This window comes from Nymphaea colorata, chromosome 8 (assembly GCF_008831285.2).
Source record: "Nymphaea colorata isolate Beijing-Zhang1983 chromosome 8, ASM883128v2, whole genome shotgun sequence".
NCBI classification, from domain to species: domain Eukaryota; kingdom Viridiplantae; phylum Streptophyta; class Magnoliopsida; order Nymphaeales; family Nymphaeaceae; genus Nymphaea; species Nymphaea colorata.
In genome coordinates, this window is record NC_045145.1 from 15,492,342 (window position 1) to 15,517,535 (window position 25,194).

At 40.1% G+C, this 25,194-nt stretch overlaps 2 protein-coding genes across 3 annotated transcripts; both read right to left on the reverse strand.

The window, feature by feature from the left end:
* Window positions 1–1,822: 1,822 nt before the first annotated feature.
* On the reverse strand, window positions 1,823–6,166 carry LOC116259550 (brassinosteroid-related acyltransferase 1-like). Its single transcript, XM_031637406.1, has 3 exons — window positions 5,662–6,166; window positions 4,384–4,842; window positions 1,823–2,317 (listed from the first exon to the last, which is right to left on the reverse strand). The coding sequence occupies exons 1-3, from the start codon at window positions 6,109–6,111 to the stop codon at window positions 1,823–1,825; spliced, it is 1,404 nt and encodes a 467-aa protein (XP_031493266.1). The 5' UTR covers window positions 6,112–6,166.
* A 4,308-nt stretch (window positions 6,167–10,474) lies between these two features.
* On the reverse strand, window positions 10,475–20,612 carry LOC116258607 (probable histidine kinase 6). 2 transcript variants are annotated; one of them, XM_050079052.1, is made up of 13 exons: window positions 19,184–20,612; window positions 18,438–19,084; window positions 18,118–18,351; window positions 17,849–18,018; window positions 16,491–16,709; window positions 16,223–16,409; window positions 16,091–16,142; window positions 15,768–15,997; window positions 15,036–15,108; window positions 14,791–14,885; window positions 13,986–14,692; window positions 12,284–12,793; window positions 10,475–11,362 (listed from the first exon to the last, which is right to left on the reverse strand). In XM_050079052.1, the coding sequence occupies exons 2-13, from the start codon at window positions 18,768–18,770 to the stop codon at window positions 11,101–11,103; spliced, it is 3,072 nt and encodes a 1,023-aa protein (XP_049935009.1). In that variant the 5' UTR covers window positions 18,771–19,084; window positions 19,184–20,612; the 3' UTR covers window positions 10,475–11,100. The 2 variants fall into 2 exon arrangements, with proteins under 2 accessions (XP_049935009.1, XP_031491690.1); XM_031635830.2 differs by lacking the exon at window positions 15,036–15,108 and having other exon boundaries at window positions 14,791–14,889; window positions 19,184–20,599.
* Window positions 20,613–25,194: the final 4,582 nt, after the last annotated feature.

The window sequence follows — 25,194 nt, forward strand, 5'->3', positions numbered from 1 at the left end:
AGTTTTAAAATATAAACAAAATCGTTGTTTTGTATGAGCTTCATTACCTTATGGGTAAGTTGGTGTGGACAAACACCTACTTCTTAATTCTTTTTTTTTTTAATTTTTTACATTAAGATTGTTTAATATTTGGGTTGTTTGTTATATATGAAGTGACGTATGAAAACAAGTGAATCCAAAAAAATGTTTGTAAAAAGATTTTTTTGTGCGTTGAAAAGCAACTTATGATGACCGTGAAATGCTCCATGTCTAAAGGTGAGGGGAGGAAGAGAGGGAAGTTGGGTTGTGATTATCAAATCTCATTTAATTAACCGAAGTACATGAAATGACAAAATTGCTTTTAGTCTTGTGACCTTGAAATTTCGAAAGATGAAAAGACAATAGACATTTATCTTTAAAAGATTAATAAAAGACAAATTTACCCCCCGAGGGGCACCCAAACTCCTGAAAAATTATAATAAATGGGTTTGTTAAAAAAAAAACCCGGTTTTGATAAAATGCTGTTATTCACATAAAACATCATTTTTGTCACTCAAACACACAAATTAAGTTTTTAAAAACATTGCGATATGACTTGTCATCCAAACATTACTCAAAATTATCCAATTTTTTTTTTTTAAATTTTTTCTTTTGATCGGCTTTGTTTTCACCCTATATGTATAGTGTGAATATTTTGAAATGTTCATAAGATGGATTAAATAATACTAAAAAAAAAAAAAGAAATCAAGATGTATGTCACGACGATGGTTTGGATTTAGGGAGACATGTACTGACTGTACATGTTGCATATTGGTGTTTTTTTACAATATGTAGAATGGGATAATCGGTCACATCTTTCCAAACTTATGTTCTTGGCAAGTTATTATAAACATCAGTCCTTGTAAAATTTTTAAAAAGAAAAAGGTTTCGACAATATGTAGAATGGGATAATCGGCACTTTCCACAAGGTTTGGGTCTCAGTATGAAGGATTCTTGGAATACTTTGAGGATATCATTGGTACTAACCAGCATGTCGAGAAAATAGAAGTTTAGCATATGAATTAAATAAAGCATACATGCTTCTGCTTCTGTGAAAAAGAGTGACACATAGAAACGTAAGAGCAACTAAGAGATTTAAGCCTGAGTTCATTGAATGTCTGCCGTTTCTGGCGCTTGGTTACAGTATAACCTTTGAGGTTTCATTGTCTTGTGAAAAATTATTCTAACTCAAAGATAAAGCATCACTTCCTAACATATTAGGCCTCTAACATGAGACATTGCGTTGAAGTTGAAAATGACAAAAATACCCTAGACAGCAAACTGAAGAACAGACTACAAAAGTGAAATTCAAAATTTATTTTTATAAAAGAAAAACTAAAATACCCTTCGAAGTAAAAGGTAGAACCCGGATTCAACCCGACCCTTTGCTGATATTTTTGTCTCGTTTGATGGGCAGGATATTTCTTGTAGCATTTGAAATAAAATTTAAATATTTAAAAAAATTTCTTGTCCATCAAACTTGGGATGAAAAAAATAACCGTTGGGTTGGTGAACCTGGCTTTTTAAATTATTGTAAAAAACAGGATTCTAAATGGAATATTATGCTCCCTCATAAAAAAGGAGTGAAAACCGAGGAAACAGTAACACTGGATAAAATTGGAAAAAAAAACACACCTTTTTGCCATGACAAAAATGCCCTTTAAAACAATCAATAACGTGCTGGCTAGAAGTCCATGTTACACCAGAAAAAAGAAGAGAGGGAGAATGAGACAGGGAGAAGAATTAAGATGAAAGAACAGTCTGGAATTACGCTTTAAGAACAATCAGTTTCTTATAACAATTATTAACGATTACCATACAAATTGTTGATGAATTCTTGGAGATACTGACCCTCAATTCCCAATCTCACCAACATCCCCCCTTCCTCTCCAAGATCAGGCATCAAGTAAGCAACTTCAGGCACCGTGGTAGACACCGGCGAAACAGCCGCCGGCCTCCCCTCCCCGAAATCAATTTCGTGGAAGCAAAACTTCGTCCAATCACTCACTATTGTGAGCTCCCTCATTGAAGGGAGGAACTTCTCTCTGCACTCCAGTGCTCCCAAGTATGCCTTCACGTACTCGTCACTAATACTCCTCTTGGCACTCTGGATTCTGGCAATCGTGTGCTCCAGAGGCTCCTCCACGAGCTCGGTCACAGTGCACATGATCGACGCGAGCACGAAGGCATTGCCGGTGAAATTCTCTCCAAGGGCCGGATTGGTTCTGTTCCTGGCATTCACGGGGAACTGCAAGCAGATGCTTGTAGTTGGGTGTAGCTTAAATGCTCTTACTCTAGCCTGCATGGGTGCAATTGTTCATCGTGAGTACCAAATACATGCACAACGGTCCTCCGCATCCACGCATATGCGTGCATGCACACACGCACACATGTGCACAAATTAGGCGATTATGCCAATAATATGCTTTGAATCTATGTAATTTACATGATCAAGTGGGGAATGTGGACAGACTCTAGACATGCCGATACATTTTGATTTGCCAAGACAGAGAGGATGGAGAAGATATAATGATCTGCAAATCACATTGTTAAAATGCTCTCAATGCCACACCATTCATCAAAATCATAGCTGTGTAAAGATGCTATAATATTAACCACACACTCAGCTGGATACCTTAATAAATCAATTGGTACTTGGTAGGGCTCATAATGTCATCGGCAATTGATTTTCGACATATGAGAGGACTATGAACAGCATGGGTTTCGTAGATCATATAATCTGTTCAATGTCTTTGATATAGGCACTAGGCACACATCATATGTTGTCCGACGCCAAGACATACGGCGTTCAGAAATTTGCTTGTCGCAAATCCCTGCGCAACTTGGTGACAAGTGTCTATCAAAGAGAGAGAGAGAAAAAAAAAACTTCATAAATGTGGTCGCCCAAAGCCTACCATATAGATATATATTGTGGTCCATATCCTTATTCATCAATAATTAATGCCCTTACTCTCCCCCTACCATATATAAAAAAATGTATAGACCATATCTTTACGCAACAATAATGTTTTATATATATAAACCCATATTGCATGGGCCTCCCATTGCATATGCGCGCAAATACATTGAAAGGCATATAACATGTCATGTGCGTGTATATTGAATGCATCTAATATGTAATTATGCACGAATATCATATGATATATTGAAAACTTGGTTAACTTGACGGGGTTCTTGTTGCTTTCACCGATGTTCCTCTTTTGTATATATATATTTTTTCTTTCCGTTGTTGATCACAATTTGGGGTTAGCTGCCTTTTGGTTTGTGAAAAACTTGTAGATAGGAAAACAGGAGATCGCTGACATTACATTCTACTGACAGCAAAAGAGTTGCTAAGTGACAACTTTAGTACTAGGGGTGTAGTTAGTTTTTTTTTTTTTTTCATGGTATACTAAACAGTTTACAAATTTTCAGTTAGCCTTGGAGCAGTGACCCGAATTTTGTAGGGCTGCGACCCAAGTCAACCAAGGTGCAACATGTAAATTCAATGTTTCAAATTGCGCTCGATAGGACATATGCCCACAGAGCCCCTATTTATCTCCGCCCCTCCTCCCCTCCGCCCCTGATAAACAGTTAATTGATTGGTATATACATGCATACGATGCAAGTTTCCTCAAACATTGCAGTGATTTAACCAATAAAATAAATAAATTAATAACTGCACCTTGAGAAAATATTAATCTTATTATCTTTATTTAACGGAAAACAAAGAGAGGCTTATCCGTGCCATTTGTTGTGTGCCTAATTAGACAAAGAACTTTATGAGCTCCGAGTGCCATTGTCTAATGGGATCTCTTTTCTATTAATCTCAACGAAAATATGTGAAAGATTCTGCTAGAAGAGATCTAATGATAAGCCAAAAAATTGACGTTCTCAAGATGATCTCACATGACGACCAACTACGGTGACTAACAATCAGCATCATATCGTCCCACTTAGTACAGGCCCTGCAACTTGCTTTGACAACGGTTAGATTGGACAGTAGTCGCACTAGATGTGAAAGGATTTTAGTTATGCGATTCGGCAGATAAGTTCCTGATCGATCTACTGTGCCTGTGTCTGTATCTATATATGTCACAGAATACTGATAGTTGAGTTTCTAAGGCCCTGCATGCCATATGTGCGGAATGACATCCATGTTTTCATTTTCAAGGTGGTCATCGATCTATAACCCAGTTGCTAACGTGAATGTAAAGCATCACGAACAGTTAGAAAAATGGTGCAGTTACTGTGATTAGATGGGAAAATGCAAAAGGCTGATCTCTACAGAAAAAGTACGGGTGAAATGAATGGAATATGTCAGAACAAGAGCAGCTTACAGTAAGCTTTAGTAACCAAACGTACCTTCCAAACTCTTGCAGAAAGAACATCGAAGGTAGAGCATACTGAAAGGGCACCGCTTTCAACGGCTGTTCTTTTCATGTCCTTTATGATTTCTCTCTTCAAACACAGAGTAACAAACTGAGTTCCATCATCGGAATTCGGCCCTGTAATCTGTGAGAGTGACGAACCCCAACTGCTATCGTCAGGAGCTGTCATTTTCATGGGCACCAAGCAAAGATCCCGGATAGTGGAGACGTGGGTCTGGCTGTAGATTGACCCTGCTGCCGCTCCTGAGTCGGATGAAGCTAGAGTCTTCATGAGTGTTCCTCTACAATGGTTTGGTTCTATGAGTTCACTCACATCTTTTCCACAGCAAATCTGCGCCCAAGAAGCTAAGAAGCTGAAGGCTCCGAAACCATCAAACAGAGCATGGTTGAATCCAAAACCTACGCAGTATCCTCCGCATGCGAATCTTGTCACCTGCACCATTTATCTCTGTGGAATTATAAATTTTACTAGTAAGGAGTTTTGGCACACCCATGTATCCCGACAAACGGGACACAAGTGGAATTTGCTTCTTGCACCATGACAGGATATCCTCTATTATCTTGTTTCCCTAGGTAGGGCTTATACATCCAATAACAAGGCCATACCGTCTGAAAACAAGTAATTGCAAAATGACAAATTTATAAAACATGATGAACGATGTATTTTTGTTGCATTTACTTGCCTACATCACAATTAAAAAAACAGATAAATGAAAGACAGTCAAACTTAAGCGTGATTTGGTTATATCATCAGAAGTTCTGTGTGTATTTGTAAAATTCTCAATTGAAAATGCAAGTATGCCACCCATATTAGTTGGACGGTAATATAGAATTTCATGATGGTTCCGATTCCATGAATTGGAGGCTAGAAAGTGTCGAATCATTTATTTCCAAATTTCTTGAGTGGAAATAATTTAGAAGCAACCCATCTAAGATCTGGCTGTCTTAATAAACTTACAATGTACCTGTCATTTCCAGTGAAGCAAATATATGTCATTTGCTTCTGCTTGTGTGCATGTGGGTGTGTTTTTCTGATAGTGAAGAGGTATCTTTGCTTTCGTTGTGTGAAAGGCATGGGGCTATTATCAATGTAATGCTTATATATGTGCAACAAAAAAGTATGGAAGCAATCAAACAAGAAATGTCATGCTGGTTCCTAGTGGACTGTACCTAGCTGATGAATAGCTCCATATAAGAGATTTTAAAAAAATAAAACAGCCAAAAGCATCTGTAGCATATGAGGTGCAACAACCTGAACGGCAACGAGTGGACTCTGTGACAAGTCTTCATTGTCAGAAATCTGATGAACCAACTTGTTGCAGAAGTCATTGTGCTCATGGAGATTGCCAAGGTCTTCGAGTTTGGCATCAGTGGTGGCTGCCCTCATCGTGACCCCTTCTCCGTTGCAGTCGATCTCGAGCTTACCACTTGCACCATTCAATCTGAGCCTGCCTGCTGCAGAATACCAAGAAACAAGCACTTTTTCTAAAGACTCCTGAAGCTTCTCTCTGTGTTCCTCCACAGTGGACTCCGACTTGGAAGCTCTGTAAAAGAAGAGCGTGCAGAAAATGGCAGGAGATATCCTATCAATTCCAGATAGCTCAAGTACATTTCTGGTAGTGTCTCGGCAAGGTTTTACAATTACTTCGTCTCCCAGTGTAACTTTGAACCTCTCCTTGACGTTCGACATGGCCATGTCCATAGCAGAAGCTAATAATTGGAAATTTTTAGAAGAAGAAGCCTCCCTATATCTAATGTATACAACATCTTCGCTTCATTTATTACTTGCTTGCTTAGTTTGTCTGGCTCTTTATTGTTTACCTTATTTTTTGTTGTTTTTATTTAATTTTGAGACTGAAGGCGTGAAAGAAGGGCCATGCGAATTATTGAACGGGCAAAATATATATCGCCATAAAAAGATCTTCCATGACTTTACAGTTGGCACCTAAAAAACGGCATGATTTTTTTTCTTTGTCCTTTTTCCTTTTTTGTATGTTTTCAAACTTATGAACTCTTCTCAAATGGGTTTCCATTTGGGCGTGAGCTTGAAAAATTAAGCCTTTCATACTGGATCAAGAAACTAAAATCTGTCAAGATTTTACACAAAGAGATGAGTTCCCTGCTCTACTACAAACAGGCGGCAACATAAGCACAAGTTGGAGCTTGACTTTCGGGTCCTTTCTGCATCACTCGCCTTTTTTATTGAATTTCTAAATTATCGTAAGATCAAGAAGACATTATTATTTAAGTCAAGAACGGTTGCTAATTTATTCAATTTTGTTTTCTTGCAAAGGCAGGCAGGGCGGTGGGCAGGTGGTTTCCATTATCCGACACCTGAATTGCTGCTGTAGTTCGCTTTTATTGCTCGTGTCCGTCGAATTGATCACAGAATGAGGTGAGTATTATGAGGCACTGACTGCTGGTAATTTTCTTTTCCAAGAATGAAAGAGAATTTCAGGGAGCAGTCAGCATCAACAGTCTTTTATATTCTCACATCTTTCTTGTCTCCTTTTAATTTGTACTCCTTCTATATGGTAGAGGAAGGACAGCAGATATGTGCCCATCTCCTGTTGAGATAAACCTGAAATCTTGTACTAAAGACCACATTGGGATTGTGAATCTGAACAATTTTCGGAAGCACCAACAAAGAAATTCGGCGGAAATGAAAATCTGATCCAGAGGAATGAAATATTCATTGGGGAAATTTTTATTTAGAGAGACAAGGAGTTGGGTTTGCAATACGGTCCTAAGATTTTCAGATAATTCGCAAATAAAAAGGTATGATGTGATCTATCATGATCCCCAACAATTCATAAGTCCTCAAACAATGAAAAGGCCCTTGACCAATTCTTTTACAGATTGTTTCACAATCTGTTAAAGAGGGCAGTGGTAAATTTTGGAATCCAAAGCAAAAACAACTAAACTTTACGGATTACTAAATTGATCATTTCCCTAACTCTCTGTTTCAGGGAAATTATTAAACTCCAAAAGGTCTCTATTCAACAATTTTCCATGAAAGTATTAGTCTGAATCTGGTTTAAGTAAAAGCTCTTTACCTGGTTTCAAGCAGCAAACGGAAGGTGCGGATGAATCAGAAACGCTTCTCAGCATTGAAGACCAAGTAGTTTGCTCCTGCTGCTTACTGCCAAAACTGTCGTCTCTGTTACAGTGTGAACCCTAGTACCAAATAGGTTAATAATGCGGATAAACTTTACCTGAAAAACATGAACATGAAATCATCTGTGGAATTTCTGTCGTGAGATATATGTTCATTGACAAATTACTTGAATATATAAGCATTGGGGTCCATGTTGGCGTGTTCTTAACATGATTTTAACAAGTCGCAAGTGGGGAAAAAACAATTCCTTTTCAAAGTTGAACCGATTTTGGCGTATTTACGACCTTTCTTCTATTGGCATTATTACTTTTGACAAATTGCTTGGAAGCTGCTATCACACTCACAGAACTAAGGTCGGGACACTTGCAAATAAGGTACACATGGCTACTTTTGATCTGACTTCTAACGTGCATCCGACCCATTTGCAACCCTAATCAGCACACTATTTTTCTTCTTTTTCATATGGAAATTGCAAAAAAAGTTAATTGTGGCAATGTTTAAAGCAATTATAAAGGTTGTCTTTTTGCTCTATAATTGACTTGCCAGTGATAGTGGTGTGGGACAAAAATAACTACTTAGCATTGGCCAAATCACAAATTCAAAAACCATGGGCAAGCAGTAGTGGACCTAGAAATTCTAGGCTAAGGGGCATTAATTCAATTATGGAACTAAAAATTTTTAGTTGGAGAGCACTAATTCAGGAAAGGAGCTAGAAATTTTTTGTTGAATTTTTTTTATGGGCACCAACATACAAAGAGCAAATTATTGAAGATATGCAAAATCAAGAAATGCCCTTTACCAGCTCACATGTGTGGCTCCGCCGCTGCGGGTAAGGCATGGGCCGGAGGCCGCTTTGATGTGAAAGGTCTACTTCATGGGAAACTGGTTTCTCAGCGGGAAGGGCGGCATTTATTTTCAAAGCAAGGATCACACGTTAGCTAGTGTGAACATTTCCTCACCTCTTTATAGAATTATTTAGGGCGGATTAGCCCGATCTAAACTAGGGTGTGCACCAATTACTGACTCCAACAGTAAGCATGAGGTAAAAGAGACAGGTGCTAAATAAAAGAGGGATTGGGATGTAGTTTTCCTCTTCTTTTATTTGCAGAGATAGGGGAGAGGGGCGCACAGCCGCACAGAGAGCCCCAGGCACGGGATCAGGTCAGGCAGTACCCATCCTTAGCTCTATGTAGCTCCATTACAGCATGTTTCACATGAATGGCCCCACAGAAGGGGAGCACAAAGAACCCAAACGTTTTAAGAATCTGCCTTCTGTAGAAAATAAGAGAAAAAGGAAGATGAAGTTTGTGTTAAAATGGAACCGGTTTGTTCTTCTTAAAAAACATCAGAAAATCGGCTTAGCTCAATTGACTCTCGACCCTTGTAATTTTGGAACAGCTAAAGGTCTGAACTAGAAACCGAAAACAAAATAAAAACAGGAAAAAATATGAGGAATTAATGCCAAAAGATTTGTTAAAGAGTATACAAAGCATATAAATCTGATCCAATTGCCAAAAGAATAATTAAATGGTGGAACCTGAATCCTTGCACCCATTAAACTGTTTTGTGATCGACTCTCGAACTTGAGTTGCATTTAACGACATTGGGAAACACCGGTTTCAGGAATTGAGAAACAGGCTTGAATACAGTAATTTAACAGATGTCCTTGTGAAGGAAAAATTAAATGTTTCAGGCTTTGCTAACTGTGAGGATGACAGCACAGCTGAAAACAAGTATCGCTGTCTGAAGGAGCAGTGTTTCATAGCGGCAGGATGTGTTCCTACCAAATGGATTGTTCCCCCCTTCTTCTCCTGCCTCTTCTTCTTTGAGGACATGATGAGGTTTGTGGTTGGCCCAGAAGGTAAAAGCTAAGAGACGGACACCTGCCACAATTCTCTGGCCTATGTTTTGGAGGGCTGGTGTAGGGTAGGCATAAAAGATGGGGCTGCAGAAACGGGTCAATGAAGATGGCCAAGAAAGTCAGGAGGTAAAGTCTGAGGAGTGTTCCCATAAAGTAAGACCATGCTGCAACTTGGTCCCCCATAATCATTCACCTAAAGAGACGGTGCCAAACTTTCCTTGCCCCAAGTATTTGGTCGTGCTTTAGTCATGTTTGCATGCCTTGCCTGCATGAAGACCGGGCAGCAGGCCAGGCCTGAGTGGTAGTACAGACACTCAGTGAATGTCTCGTGAATCTGCCCTAAAGACAAGCACTTCAACAGGTTATTCTGTTCAAGATGCATTAGTAAGTAGCAACTACACAACCATCTTATAGGAATGAGGCCTATCCAAGCCCCTGCCTTGAGGGTTGTAAATGAGCCAGATGTGGGTTGATGATCTTGTTTATTTCTATTTCATTATATCCAATTCCGGCCAAAACTTTTGACAGAACCCTTGATAAGAAGAAAATTGTGCTCTTGGGACAAATGTTCCTCTGCCACGTGTTTCAAGAACACCATGTTGGAAGCCATGGTGCAGTTACGTCTAGGGTTTGATTAAAACAATATCAGAATCACATGTATTTTCTAGAACAAAAATACAGTATTTTTAAAATTCATGTGTTCTAAGAAGATGGTGTTTTTTCTTGTAAAATGATGTTCAATAGACCTAGTTGGCTTCACCCTTATGCATCCCCACTTCATATGCAGTTCTCTAAGTGGACACAGTATATAACCTGAGCTTACCAGATCAATGATGGCCTGTTTACTTTTTTCCCTAAGGAATAGCTTTGATGCCATCGTATACGCATACATGGCAGGAGGTGGATTGTTCTAAAAAGCAAGAAACGGAAAGAGTTAATTATTAGAATTTGTTACACATGCCTTTTGACATGAAAGAGGCATTTTTACTGTGCCGCATGAAAACCACTTTCAAGAGATGCAATGCGAAACATTTTCGTGTGAAAGGAGGTCAAACAAACACTCCATCAACGAAAAAACCATGCGACTTCACTCAATAAAGGATTGTGGTCCCTTTCCTTCACATATGATAATATTTTTTTCTATTGGAGTTCTTACAGATGAATTTGGCTGGAACGGCAGAAGTGGCAAGCCAAGGCCTCCCCAAGCTAAGTTCCACAAATAAAACGACAACTCAAATAAGTTTCATTTTCTCATGGAACAAGGGAAAAAAAAATTGCGACCGAAGCATTACAAATATATTACAACAGGGGCCTGCCGAAGGGCACTTTTCCATATAATCTCAAAGCTAAACTTTGAGGACCTTAAGTTATATGAGCTAAAAATTGCGTTTACAAAACTTAGGAACCATCCAGCACGTATCACAGTACGCGAGGCCCTTAAAGAATCCTTAATTTCAGTACTTCAGCTTCCTGTTTCCTCCAACTTCCAGCAAGCTCAGATCTCCACAAGAAGGATATTGAACAACGAGCATTCACATGCCTCCCTCAAATAATAGTGTACAGTGCTCACAAACAGCTTATTATTTCATCCGGCACCGCAAGCAAAAATTTCATGTTCTATTTGTGGGACGGGAAGAAACTGTATCGAGCTTGGGCTAGAACGTAATGTTCGAAGGACATGAAGGTCTGTACACGTCTCTTTGCCATGAGCTTTATGAGTCTTGAATTGGTTTAGCTTCGAAGAACTTTGCAACAGCTTGATACAGCTGCTGTTTCTCAAACGGCTTGGAAACATATCCATTCATTCCGCATTTCAGACACTCTTCATATGTAGCCTGAATTAGGTCAGCTGTCATAGCCAGTATGGGGAGGTGCCACTGAACCTTACGCACTCCCGTATGCAATGTTAGCTCATTTCTGATCTGCTCATTAGCCTGATTCTCAAGCTGACGGATCTGCCTAGTCACCTCAAACCTGCAATGCGAACAGTTTCAAGTAGAATTTTTAAACAAAGCTGTTCAACCAAGTCTATTTGATAAATTCTGCATTAAGGTACATGACAAATACCAACCCAATATCACCTCTTTTATTTAGCACGCTTTTCTTTATATATATATATATATATATTCACTTTTCTCAATGTTTTTATAATTGTTTGCTCTAATGAATTATTATCGACAGTAATAAGAAAAAAAGGTACGAACATAGAGGCCTTTCATTGAGAGGAACAGCATGTAAAAGATTTTCACGGTGTAATTTGAAGGCAGATAATGATGCCAGCAGATATTGCCTTCGAGGTCATCATTTTTTCACAGTCAAGATGGAGTCGGGACAATCTTACCAATTCACTGAGAAATTGACCTCAGGCTATACACGGTAGTACTGTCTTAATAAAGGAAAATAAAAAGGAAGAAGAAAAATAACCAAACACTCTTCCTTTTCATGGAAGATAGTTTCTCAGAACTGCCAACACAAAAGAACTGAAAATATCGAACCATCAAACTTACTGGTCATTACCGGACTCGTCATGTTTTAGTGTCGTCATGGGGACTTTACTAAGATCTAAAAATAATCCATTTCCTACTCTCACAAAACCACTATATAATGATTCCAAGCCACCACAAAATGACCAAAACAACCGACAAAAATCAAGGTCATGACAGCAATTGCATGGGTGACTAATACTCCAACTAACTGCAAAAATGACCATCAGCCACATTAAGCACCATTAAGGAGAACATAATCCCCCAAATGATAATGTTATACACAGATGACAAAATCTGCACATGCATGAAAGAGAGAGAGAGAGAGAGAGAGTTAAAAAGCAAAGGAGGTTCTAATATAAATCTAGAAATTAATTGGCAGCAAAATTCTGGCAAATTAAGTAACACATACCCATCCATTTCTGGCATTTGAATATCCATGAAGCAAGCATCAAACTTGTGTGGAATCTGAAGCATCGTAAGTGCTGCTTTTCCACTCACAGCACATTCTACATTAGCACCATATTTCTTTAATGCAAGGGCAGCAACTCTGCGATTTATTCCATTGTCGTCAACCACCAAGATGTTCTTCCCCAAAAGCAGGTTGTGAAGAAAAGGAGTTCCATTTGGAATTCCTTTACCTTGTGGTTGAATATTACCAATTCCCAGAACCTGCTGGAGGCCTGCAGCAACCATGCTAGCTCTCAAAGGTTTCATTATCAAAGTATCAGCAAAACCAGCTGCCTTTGCTTTCGCACATTCAACATGATTCATTGAAGTTGCCAGCAGAACCATCTTTGGCATTTCAAGAGCTTGGCCATTCTGTTTGCATTCCAATAGGTGTCCAAAGAAGCCATTTTCAACCTCATGACACCAAGACTCCTTTTCCACTAATATCACGTCTGTTTTCTTACCTGATAGCCTGAGAAAACAGCATTAAAGTATTGAAATTCCAGAATGGAATAACACCAAAAGAATATTAGCTTTTCATGCTCAAAAAAGAGTTGACGTTTAGAAGTCAAACAGATGAACAAGAACAAAGGATACCAGAGATCCATGGTTGATGTCAAATTGGTTCTCATACCTGTAGATGGAGCCCTTCGTTATGTAGAAAACCTTGTATTTATGTTAATTTCAGTCCGAAAAGATGGAAAGCTTTCGAAATATCAGGGGCAGAAATGACAAAACATTTCACATTTTCTAATGCATGGACGAAATGGCCATAAGAGTTAGGTATTGGTTGTCAGTTGCAACAGACACTTGCTGGAGTATGACCATAACAACTCAACATATTTCTCATGATTTGGAATCCTCTTCCTTGTGTCAATCTAATGAAGAAATAATGTTTTCAGTTTTGGCACTCTCCATTAGAAGGTCGATCCTTGAGTGTTATAACCAGACACAAACTGAGTTTTATTTTCTTATTTCCAATATTTTCCTTTGTTTTTATGTCTAGGTCGGTTGGGAGTCTTTTGAGCACAATGCAAGGGTTGGTGGATCGGGCGGAGTTAGGTGATGATAAATTAGACCACCAGGTTCAGACTATATACTCACTCAAAGAGGGGATTAAAACCCTAGCGCAAATGAATTACTAATTGGGCTTCGTGTGAGGGTGCATGAGTAGTGTTAGCCAATGCTAGCATTGAGGGATGCAAAACAAGAACAAAATAAATGGTACATCTGTCACAAACTATCACATTACTATGTAACTAAGCCCCAAAAACTATGTCAGACACAAACTTAGAAGCTGTAAGTGGTCAGACCAGATAGCTGGTCAAGTGTCTCCAAGTTGGGTAAGTCACATAAATTAATCTCTAAGGACTCACGTTGTTAAGTTTTCTTTTTGTCATAATACATTTTCTAAAAGATGGTCAATGCTTTTGCTAAAGATGAAAACTTTTTTTGAGGCTTCTGATGCATCAACTAGTTCTCCCCAAGCGCCATCTAGGTCATGTAGAGGTCTGCCACCTAGAAAGAGTCAAATGCTTTTGAACACAAGGCAAAGTTTAAGGTTTTGCAACATTGCAACAGTGAACCATTAGAAAGCCATGTAGCAAATATCAGCAGCATTTGGATCACAAAACAAATAGCTGATTTAATTATGAAATGCATACCCATTTATCGTATAACCATTTTGTCCAGATGCTGAATGGATAGCCATATTCATGCAATTGACGATCTCAACAACCATGCCAAGTCTTTGAAGATGGTAGGTTGTTACAGCCGCCCTGACGGGTCTGGCATCAACTACAATAGCTTTCACACCTTTGAAGCCCATAGGTACTGTCTCAACAAGAGGCGCCTTCAGACCCTTGACAGAATCTTTATCATATCGCCTGAGAACAGCAGTAAAAGTAAAGGTACTTCCAATGTGAGGCCGACTAATGAAGTTTATTCTCCCACCCATGAGCTCCACTAGACATTTGCTGATGCTCAATCCAATCCCTGTTCCTCCATATGTACGAGATGTCGAACTATCTGCCTGCATAAAGGGCATAAAAATGTGGTCTTGGGCATGTATAGGAATACCAATCCCTGTGTCCTCCACAGTAACAACCAAAGTAACATCACCAGATGCAGCTCGGCACTCTCCCAATGTATCAGATGATATTTCAGGACCTGATACCAGCAATTTGAATGTTTCCCAACTGTTCCTTTCATCAGCAGCTTCAAATCCACTCAAGGTATTGAAGAAATTTCCTGACGAGACAACCAAATCTGTTGGTCCACTTCTTGAGCTTGCCCCAACTTTACCGTCCATCAATGATTTTGCATTATCCACCAAATGTACTTGAACAAATATATGGCCACGTTCCGTGAACTGATAAAATAAAAAAAATCTAATAGTAAGAAACAAACTATTAAGAAATAGCACTTTAAACATTAAATCAGTAGTGCAGACATAAGAAAGAGACATACTTTAACTGAATTTCCCACCAGGTTGGTGATTATCTGGCGAAATCTTCCTGGATCACCAATGAGAATTTCTGGGACCTTGTCTGATACAAATACACCTAGCTATCATTGCCAAATGATTACAAACGATATGAGAAACAAGACAAGAAATAGCACCAACAGATACAACAGTGCATATGTGCCTGTGTCTGTGTGTGTGTGTGTGTGTGAGAGAGAGAGAGAGTATGTGAAAAATGCAGCATCTGCACCTGCACTGGTGCAACATATATTTCCACCTCTGCACCAAAACACTTCTGAAAAAATGCAACATCTGCAACCGCACTGATACAACATAGTGCATGACATTAACATAGAAGAAAAAACAGAATACGGTGGCTCCCACAGGTCCAATACATAACAAAAAAAGGGCATAGACCACTGGATCTATGTCCAACTGCAACAAAAGAAAGAAGGCATTGAAAAAAGAAGGTCCACTTTATTCAAGTAAGGGGTTGGAAAATCAATTCCAGCCTGAACCAGATGCATTAGCACTACATATAAATGCATCAAGCGATGTTTTAAAACACCTGCTGCACAAATTTGCAAATGAAGTCCTTTAGAACAATTATCAAATGTCTCCAAATTCTGTTCAGTGACGAGTGATGTGTGTAGTTAAAACTTAAAAGTGCTAGACTGGATTAGGTGGCAGACACCCAAAAAATGCCTAAGCAGGTGCAGCTGGACGGATTTGACAGAAAATATGAAAAAAAAAGAGAAAAAAAAAAGAAATAGGAGAAAGGGGAAAAGTGGTGATTTTGAAATTCCTCCACCTCAAACAGTACCCCAGAAGATATAACAAACAAAATTAATTAAATTTTCAGCTTTAAAAACCATATTTTTTTGTTTGATATGTCCATGAAGTATAGGCAATTAGGCTGCCGCACAACACCTACAGGGGCGCTTAAGTGTGCTTTTGACTACACAGAAAGAGATGATATTACCTCAATGCCTTTGTCTCTAGATTTTCCAGAAAATAGCGAAAGGACATCATCAAGAATGGATCGTAGGTCAAAAGGCACAGCCTCAAGTTCAAATTTGCCAGATTCTATTTTAGCTCTGTCAAGGACTTCATTTATCAAAGTTATTAATGCTTTGCCACTGGCCTGAGCAGTTCGAGCATAATCTTTTTGAGTTGAATCTAGATTTGTGTCAAGAAGCATCTGGAGCATCCCTAGTACAGTGGAAGAAGGAAAGTCAAGAACATATCACACCAAAGAAGGTTAAGCCAGAAATGCTGAACATTTGCAGAAATTTCATAGAATACCTAGAACCCCATTCATTGGCGTTCTGATTTCATGTGAAACTGTAGCTAGGAACTGCAAAGGAAAAATAAGAGAATCAGGCTATGGGCCAGGATCCGGGCCTGCAAAGACAGGCAATCAACCAGATTTGGCACCTGAGATTTAGCAATATCAGCAGATTCAGCTTGAACCTTCAGTTCTGCCATCTTGTTGTAGTCTTCTTCAACTTTACCAATATGGATAATAGCCCCATATAGAATATACCCAATCAATGCACCAATCACAAAAACTCCAGATGAAGACATGATTGCTGTCCATGGAAGGGAAGGCTTCCAAAGATATCTGTTTGAGGATGCAGAAGAAGCTCAGTACCAAAAAAAAACATTAAAAGCCAAAACGTGGATTGATAATTTTGTGCACCACCTGCAAGTCATCAAGTGCTTCCGGAAAGGGTCTCCAAAATCAAGCACACTAGAATGGATGAGTGACATGTCGCCATTTGGATTTTGGGGCCCATACATGATCAGGGGCATAGAACAATTGGTAACGTCATACACATTTACCACAATGGCCTCATTCCCAGCAAGCTTCCATAGCAGGTTCTCAACAAGAGACTCAACATCAAATGCTCCACCAAGATATCTATCAAGCACAAACAGAATTTCAGGATCAGCCAAATGGATTTATCCCTATGCTTGATTTTGGCCCTCATTTAAGACCATCCAGTTCAAAATTTTATCTGAAACTTTCAGGAGATGGGTGAAAGCTATGAAGTTCATATTCACTTGCTTATTGGAAAACAATACCCTTGCTCACTCAAAGTCGCTCCAGGATGAAACCTCCCCCGCTCATCTAAAAGCTTCAAATGATCAAGCCACTTAAAAAAAAAGGTTCTTTCACCAGTATAACATGTACCGTAGGACATAAACGTGCATAGAAAAACAAAGTTGGTTGAACACATCCTTGAAACTAGCCAAGGTTGTACTTTATTGGGACTACATCCTAAAAGCTAATCATAGGACATCTACCATGTTGACAAACTTCTTGAAAATGCCTAACAAAGAACAAAGCACATGAAAGTTTAAACAGTAATTATTGAACATATTCAAATACCATTTGCAAGGAAAAAGCACAAACATCACATCTTCTAGTAAGTCTTTTGCAACACAAAGAATTGCGCCAAAATCACTTCAGGGGAGGAGACGAAATGGCTCTGTTCCCCAATATGCACTTCTATTTTCCTTCTTCCCAACATCAACACGCAGAGCATTAGGCAAGGCTAAGGAGCCGCAAAAGGCACGGCAATGCTGAAACAAGCGACGCTGTTTGCCACATCGAGATGAATATCATGCCTTTTTTTGGTAATGGCCAGAGTAAATTAATGCCGGAACCGAGGCTCGTCCAGACCCACATAACAAACGAAATTTCCAACAATTTGTAGCGACAACTCAAGTTTAGCCCGGCATGAATGAGCAATTAGAACAGAGCGTTGCCACCAACTGAAGCAATGTACGAGGTCTCGGCCCCTCGGCCACCTTCTACGATAAAAATCCTGCTGCATTTTAGGTGAATTGCATGTGCCCTCTCCGAGACTGGATAACAATATTTGTTGAGAAAAGGAAAGGGAAGAGGAATCTTTTTCCAACATTCAGGAAGCATGCCACTGATCAGGGGTGACTACTCACTTAAAGTAAGATCTACCACTTCTACCCAGCACAATTACTTGCGGATAAACCATGATCGCATCATTCTTCACCAAACAATATGAAATTTCAACTCACCCTACAGTAGCTTGAACACGTTGTTTCACCGTTGCATCTGCTGGAAGGCTTGAACCGTATACTGGAAAAGTCAGAATAACGCCCAGCTTATTCGATTCCAGCAGCCTGAAAGGGCTGGTGAGGACAGCCTTCCCTGTGGCTCTCGCCCTCTCGATATTCTCGCGATCCTCCTGAAACATCCATCCAAGTTTAATCATAACTTCCCCCAGTCTAAAATCGAAATGAACAATCAAAAGATTCAAGACACCAGATAAAGAAAGACTCGTTACCTTTCCCGACATCATATCAAGAGACTCGATATACGAAATAGTCTCTTGCGAGAAAATGGCGGGCGCATACTCGTCCTGCACAGGGGAGGGCTCCCTCTTCATCGTCTTGATTGTCCATCCATGATTTCGCTCGAACATTTCCCTCTCTGCATGCACCACCTTCTGCGCATAGGCCACCCCGCTGAGCAACGGCCGCTCGAACGCCGTTCCTGCCGTGTACTCAGCAAACGTCTTCTGTAGGGTCCTCCCCAGACAAGAAAGCGTGAGAAAAACAGACCACTTCGTCACAGAAAAGAGGAACAAATGAACAGGGGAAGAACCTGGTCGAGGACGGAGGGGCTCTTCCGGTGGTGGAAGCTCGAGACGAGGATCGCTAGGGCGTGGACGTGGTTCACGCTCACCGTGAACTGGTCCTGCAGCATCCTCGCCCGCTCGTCGCACATCCCCGCGAGGGACTCCCTCCGTGTCGTCACAGCATCCGCATAGAAGTAGCAGTAGACGAGCCAGGACACCACTGCGAAGAAGAGTATCCAGCCCATGAGCCACTTGAACGGGCTGGAAACCCACGGCTTGACCGCGCCCTTTGCCTCCACCCTCATGCACCACCGAAGTGCCAGCGCATGCCGGTGTTTTGTCGCGGACGGCGCCACCATCCTCACCCCCACGGCTATGCTCGACGCCGGAGCTTCTCACCTCCTCCTCACAACACGGGTCTCCCCTTGGTCAAAACTCGACTCATTGGTGTTCCTCTGGCATTGGTGCTCTTCTGGCACAGCTCTTGCTGAGCACCATCTTTCGGCAGAGACTCTGACATAACCCTGAGCTACATGCGTGGGAGAGAAGACCGAAGCTCAGACGCATGTCGATGCATATCTCACCTTGGGAGTGCGTGCCAAACACCATAGATAAATTAAGAAAACAGCCTCCGGTTCACAGTTGAAGAGAAGAAGAGAAGTGTACGGCCCTACTGTGATTAACTCTCACGACGATGAATGCCGTTAAAGATACAGCAAAAAGCAAGTGTAGAGAAAAGGAAAAAAGAAGGGTCTAGAAAAAGAGAGGATACCAGATGAAGGGTCGCATTCTGGAGATAGATGTCGAAAAACCACCTGGTTCCTGCGTCTCAACTTAAAGAATTCTGCAACTCTTGGTGTCTTGGGAAACTCACGGGAAACCACCGACTAATATTCGCCCGAGCCCCTTTCAACTGGAAACTGAAAATATCTGTATTGGTTTTTCTTTTCCCCTCATTTTCTCTTGGGCCATGTGGGTGAGGAGAAGAGAAGGTTGAGAGGGAGAAGAGAAGTGGAGGCAATGGCGCTCATTGTATCACGTTCGTCAGTATCACGCAAAATCCTTTGATGTGGAAATATGGGCCCTCCTCCTGTTTTTTGTTCCCTTTGTTGCTGTTGTCGCTATTATTATTTTTATTATTATCGTGATCACCATCTGATCTTCTTTGCCCCTTAAACTATACCTCGCGCTAAAGAAATTGGTGTTTTGGATATCGAAAGATTCGCTTCTGTGATCACCACCGCGTCATCGTCATTAAACTATTCCTCACTATCTACTGTCTACTCTCTTTACCGATTAACCACTTATTTATTGCGTTCTTCTTTTCCCCTTCTACCTTTCCTTCCTCCTTTCCTCTTTTCCTTTTTTATAATCAAGTCTGAGGCCAACTGTTGCAGAAACCCTCGAGGTCAACTGTGGAATGGCGGTTTTCTCAACTTGCGAGTCCGTCGTGGGGGCCACAGAAGATTTGCCCACTCTTTCTCTATCCCTCTCTTTCTCTCTCTCGACACGAACCCACGCCACGCACGTACACATAAACAACGGGATTCTAGGGTTTCAGTGTCGGTTTTCATGGCGGACGAGCCTGGAGCTCCGGAGTTCCTTACCTTTGTGTTCCTCAGTTGCTTGTGTTACCGTTTGCTTCCGACGTACTTCATTCTGATTGATCGGCTTGTCGCTGTCAAGACATCGTTCCTCCGCGAAAACGCGCCTCTGGCTGGTCGCGAGCGATTCGACATGTTGTGGAAGCTCTCCCCGTCGAGACAATTTTTGTCGGAGGGAGTCGGTAGAGGGGGATGCTCGTGTTACACGAAGCGGGAGATGGGGTTTCGAGAGATCTGGGGCCGGCCGTCTAGACAGCACCGACCCTGCATCTTTTTTGTGAAGTTTGCATCCGTCAAAGCTTTCAAGCCAGCCGGATGATGCACTCGCGACTCGATCTGAGCCCAAGCCATCCCGCCGAGGATCAGGAACCCGGAACATTGGCAATTCAGCTGCACTTTTTGGGCTTTGGGAGATCGTGATTTTCTCCCTTCTGGTTCGAGAAACTTTCGACAGATCGGAATGCCATGACTTCTTCTATCTCTTTCAGGAAAGCGCCTTAAAAGAGATTCAAATTCGATCACCTCTCTTGCTTCATGAGCTCCACGAGATCGGAATCCCATTCTCGCTCTGATGATCTTAATCCAAAGAAGACCACCAATCATTCTATTCTCCTTCTGATCTCGTCCTCAGAAATCCAACGCCCAAAACGACTTCAGTATCACGCAAAATCGAAGCGACGAAATGTGGTTTCCAATACCGGAAAAGATTAATTAAGGACTAACCTTATAACCCTAGCTGCTGGATCACTTTCCAACTCCAAGATATCTCGGAATCAACTACTTCATAAGGGTTTAATGATTGCAAGGAATTGGCGAAAAACAGTTTGGTAGGAAACAGAAAAGCAGTCGATTTAGCGGTATTCTGTTTCGGGATGCCGATCAGAATGACTCGAAGAAAATTCGGTTCCGTTTGGCGGCAATTCTTTTCAGGGAAGAATGTGGGAATAATTGAAAATAATTCGCAGGCACGCGATTTTCTTTCTCGTTTTTATGGCTTCCCGCGTAAACCAGAATTCCAAAACGTCAAACAAGGAAAGGAATCAGGAAGGTTGCCATGCGGAAATGTACTCGGACGTCCCTTGAAAATCTTGTGCCAGTGGAATTCAACTTGGAAAACCCCTACATAGATCCGCACTCTGTTGCGGAACTTATTGAATTCAGTTTTACATCTCTAGGACCTCTTGAGGATCCTTCAACGATCCTTGTTGTTGAATTCAACTTTATAGAGGTTGTAGACATTTTCTAAGTGCCAATAATGTGCTTCAAGTAAATTTATGAAATATTAGAACTAATGTTTTATGAATCTAGTATAATCTTTCAAGCACCTCAGAGAGTATCCTTATTATCAAACAATTTATCATGTTCTGCTTATCATTCTTTTAGTTGGCAAACAGTGACAAACACAACAATTAAGTTAAAGGATATACTATAAATCTATCAAAGTCTTAAAGTAAAGCAAAATCTTAAGCATATAAGAGTATGGTCTTGACGGTTTTTTTTTGGCAATTTCTCCTAAGAAAAACACTTGAAAAAAAAAAAAGACGATGATCACGAACTTTTAGACATACAAGTCCGAAAAATCAACAACTCGATACCAAAACATCTTCAATCGGTACGCTCTCATACAGCAAACTCCAAAGTCGACATCATGAAGTTAAAAAAAAAAAAAGTTAGGTGTATTTAAGTGAAACCGCATTTAAAGTATGTTTGATTGAATAACTTAGCCTTCCTCCCACGGACGGTATTGTGCATCAAAGAAATTTACTTCTGTTCGTACCGTTTTCCCCTTCAACGTCAAACACAGAGGAAACTTTACCTTGTGTTTTTCATTGATTTTGGGAAAAATTCCCACGCAAAAAGTCAGGCCTAGAGAGGACCGACTCAAACACCGTTTAAGTAGAAATTTGAGACTCTGCCAGTGCAAATGCACAGTAGAACTTACTCCCTTTTGGATCCTAGAGTCAAATTGGATCAGATGTGGACCCGAATTGGAACTTGTAAGGATCGGATCACAGGCTGGTGGTCGCACGATTGCAGTGCACTTTCCCAGCAAGTGGGGTCAACATATTCTTTGGGGTCCCAGGTTAATGAAAACATGGGGCGAATTAGATTTGGATCGGATTTGATGCTGTCAAAAATGTCAAAGTCGTCGCTTTATGGAGGGACCGTTTGAGATCTTGGACGCATCTCGAGATTTGAAAATATTTGGAGTTAGGTTTGATGATAAGGACATTTTTGTTTTATCCGCAGTTTTTGCTTTGAAGGTTATTACTTTTATATGCTGAAAGATTTGGTACGGGTAAAGAGAGGCCCGAGAATTCTTGAAGTTGCGGAAGGTGAAGGATCCGATAAAGGCAACGTCTCTTGAGATAATTTATTAGGAACTCCTTTATACCATTGACTTTATTTTGATCCAATTTGGAAAGCTTAGCTACCACCCTTTTTTTTTTTTCCCCCTAAAACTTTATATCAATTAGTAACCAAGATAATCTAGAGTCCATGAAAATCTCCATAATCTTAAATACAAAACTAAACTTTGAACATTAAAAAGTAATAAGAAATGATATGTTAAGATTCCAATGTTAACTTCAAGTTTACGTCTAAAAGATCTTAATATTAAAGCTTTCTTAGACAAGCTTAATCTTAGAGACGTGATCTATGGAGCTGATTAGATGAATTAGATAAATGAATCTAATTGTTTTACATGAGGGGTATCTTCATAATGTTACAAGTTATTTATAAACTTTTTGTGAATCAGAAAGGAAAGTTGTTTTCGAAATTTCTTCAATTGATTTTCCTTTGTTATGGAAGCAAGCCTGGAATATATCCTGGAAAACCCTAGTCTGGTGTGGACACTGCATACGGCTTTTTTCTAGTAAACTGTTAGAAACCCCAGCTTTTATTGAATAGAAAAGGCAACATGACATGCAATTGAAGTTTGATATCAAAAAGCAATCAAATGAGAGGTGACATTGAATTTGCCCAGAAGGGACAAGTCTCATGAACATTTATTTTTCTTGGCGAGCAACCCAAGAAATTTTGGTTAATTTCTTTTTGCAGAATAGTCTACTTTGTTCTAAAAGTATTTGAAACAAAAAAGAGCGTATGGAAAATCAGTTAGACGAATCTTAGATCCAAGAATCTAATTCCATAGCATTGTACCTTTAACCTATGGTTTTGGCAAGCTATGGATTGGAAAATAATGGATATAAGATTACCATCATGTCTCAAATCCTCGATAATCAAGTCAGAGGAAAGAGTCTGACTTGAGATTTATGAATCTCAAGATGCAAAGTTTACAAATCCATTAAGCTATGTTTGATAGCCTCGGATCTTAGATTCCTTGTTGATTCCATCCACATTAGGTTAAATGCACATCTTAAATAAACAATGGATTTCTCAACTGGGGATCTCAAATTTGTATTACCTTGAGAAAACCACATATTTGTGGTCCAAGGGGTAAGGGGTCTGATCATAGATCCATGGTCCTATGGTAGCCTCGGATCTGAGATCCAAGACTATCAAACATTGTAATCCTTGTACCTTTCAAACATAAGATTTCAAATTCTTGTTAGAGACAAAGGATCTAGAATCTTAAATTACTTAGAATCCAAAGTTCGATAAAAGTAGGACGGTCCTAAACGAGAGAATCAATAGGAAGTTAGGACTTATCCAATTGACAATGTGATATGGATCCAGTATGCAGATTTACATCCGAAACAAATGCAGATATAGTATATCGAGACTGAATCAAATCCAGATATAGTAGTCTTATAATTTAAGTTCAACTCAAGAAGAATCCAAAAAAATTGCTTCCTTTGTTAGAATCAACCTATAAAAATTGATTTAAAGCAATTCACAAAAAGAGGTGCTATTCATATTAAACTAGTCTCAATCATGGGGACTTTATAATATCTAGACCTGATCCAGGTCCGAGCCATTCACATGATCAGCTCTATAGTCTGTAAGCCCTTTTAAAAGTGGGTCAATTGAGGGACCACGGTAATCAATTCCTTGATGGCACCAAGTATGTCTGGGCTTGGCCCGGTCCATTCAAGACAGTATCTTTGCGAATCCTCCTGCATTGTTTGTACCACTGAGAGTATATAAATGCGATCCGTCTGATGGGTCGGTTGGCCCTTCTTCAAGTGCAAGAGTTGGCCGTGTCAATGTGGAACACTAAGACGCAGACCGGAGCTTGGCTCGACGACTGGGTCCGAGCTGCCAAAGAAATGTTTCAAGGTTTTTGGCTAGCTAGAACATCTCAAGGCAAAGCTCGGCTCGACTCGGTTACTCGTTCCAACTTGTGCAAGTGATCCAAGTATGCGTTGATCTGGCCAGCTAAGTGGGTTCATCGGTTTGTTCTGGGTAACTTAGGTACTTTGAAACACAACGCACCAAGTGTGAGATTGGGAGAATGCTAAGCTGCTGGATCTTGAGTTGGCTTGGCTGTAGAGAACCGTTCAAGCGTCAAAGTTGTTCTTCACTTTCGATGGTTGTTGGCATTTTTGATGTTTAGCTGTTTGATGCACAAGAAAAATACTGTGCAAGGTGGATTTTTTTTTTCCAAGTTTGTACGGCTTACCCTGCACCATCAAACAGAAGAAATTTTACCATGCACTTTTTCTTTGAAATGAGAAAAAATTCCCACGCAAAAAGTTGGACCTCTCCAAGTCCAACTTTTTTCCACGAAAAAATCTCCCTGCCATACAATGGTAATTTTGCCGTGCATTTTTCTTCACGTGCATCAAGCGGGGCCTTAGGAAAAAAATGGCAAAAAAAAAAACGAAGGAAAGAAAGGAAATGCTTTAAAATGGCAGAGCACATGAAGCGTAGGTCGTACTTCCACACATGATCTTTTGTGAAATTTGATACTCTTTTAGGATCTATGGCTACTTCAAGACATAGGTGGACCTATAATACAACCATCAACTAGAATGAGTAGTATGATACTATTATCATTTGTACGAGAATTGAATTGACAACTTGGCTTTCATCCATCAGCGCCGCTAGCTACGGTATGACCGAGACTGACTGCTAGAGTTTTCAAAAAAGCTTGCACATGGGTTGGATCAGATGCAAAGATGTTTATCGATTTTAGCTATATAAGATCCAAGTTCAGCTAAACTACATATACGTGTGTGTGTATAAGAAATGGGTTAAATCAATCTTATTTTGA

Bases quoted from the DNA above. Each gene is read 5' to 3' on its own strand.
- LOC116259550 (XM_031637406.1), bottom strand. From the start codon at position 6,111: ATGGACATGGCCATGTCGAACGTCAAGGAGAGGTTCAAAGTTACACTG. The intron at 4,843-5,661 runs GTTGTTGCACCT...TAAATGGTGCAG, and splicing joins GTCCACTCGTTGCCGTTCAG to GTGACAAGATTCGCATGCGG. The intron at 2,318-4,383 runs GTACGTTTGGTT...GCACCCATGCAG, and splicing joins TTTCTGCAAGAGTTTGGAAG to GCTAGAGTAAGAGCATTTAA.
- LOC116258607 (XM_050079052.1), bottom strand. From the start codon at position 18,770: ATGGTGGCGCCGTCCGCGACAAAACACCGGCATGCGCTGGCACTTCGG. The intron at 15,109-15,767 runs GTAATATCATCT...ATGTTGTATCAG, and splicing joins CTAGAGACAAAGGCATTGAG to TGCGGTTGCAGATGTTGCAT. The intron at 14,693-14,790 runs GTATGTCTCTTT...TTATTTTATCAG, and splicing joins TGGTGGGAAATTCAGTTAAA to TTCACGGAACGTGGCCATAT.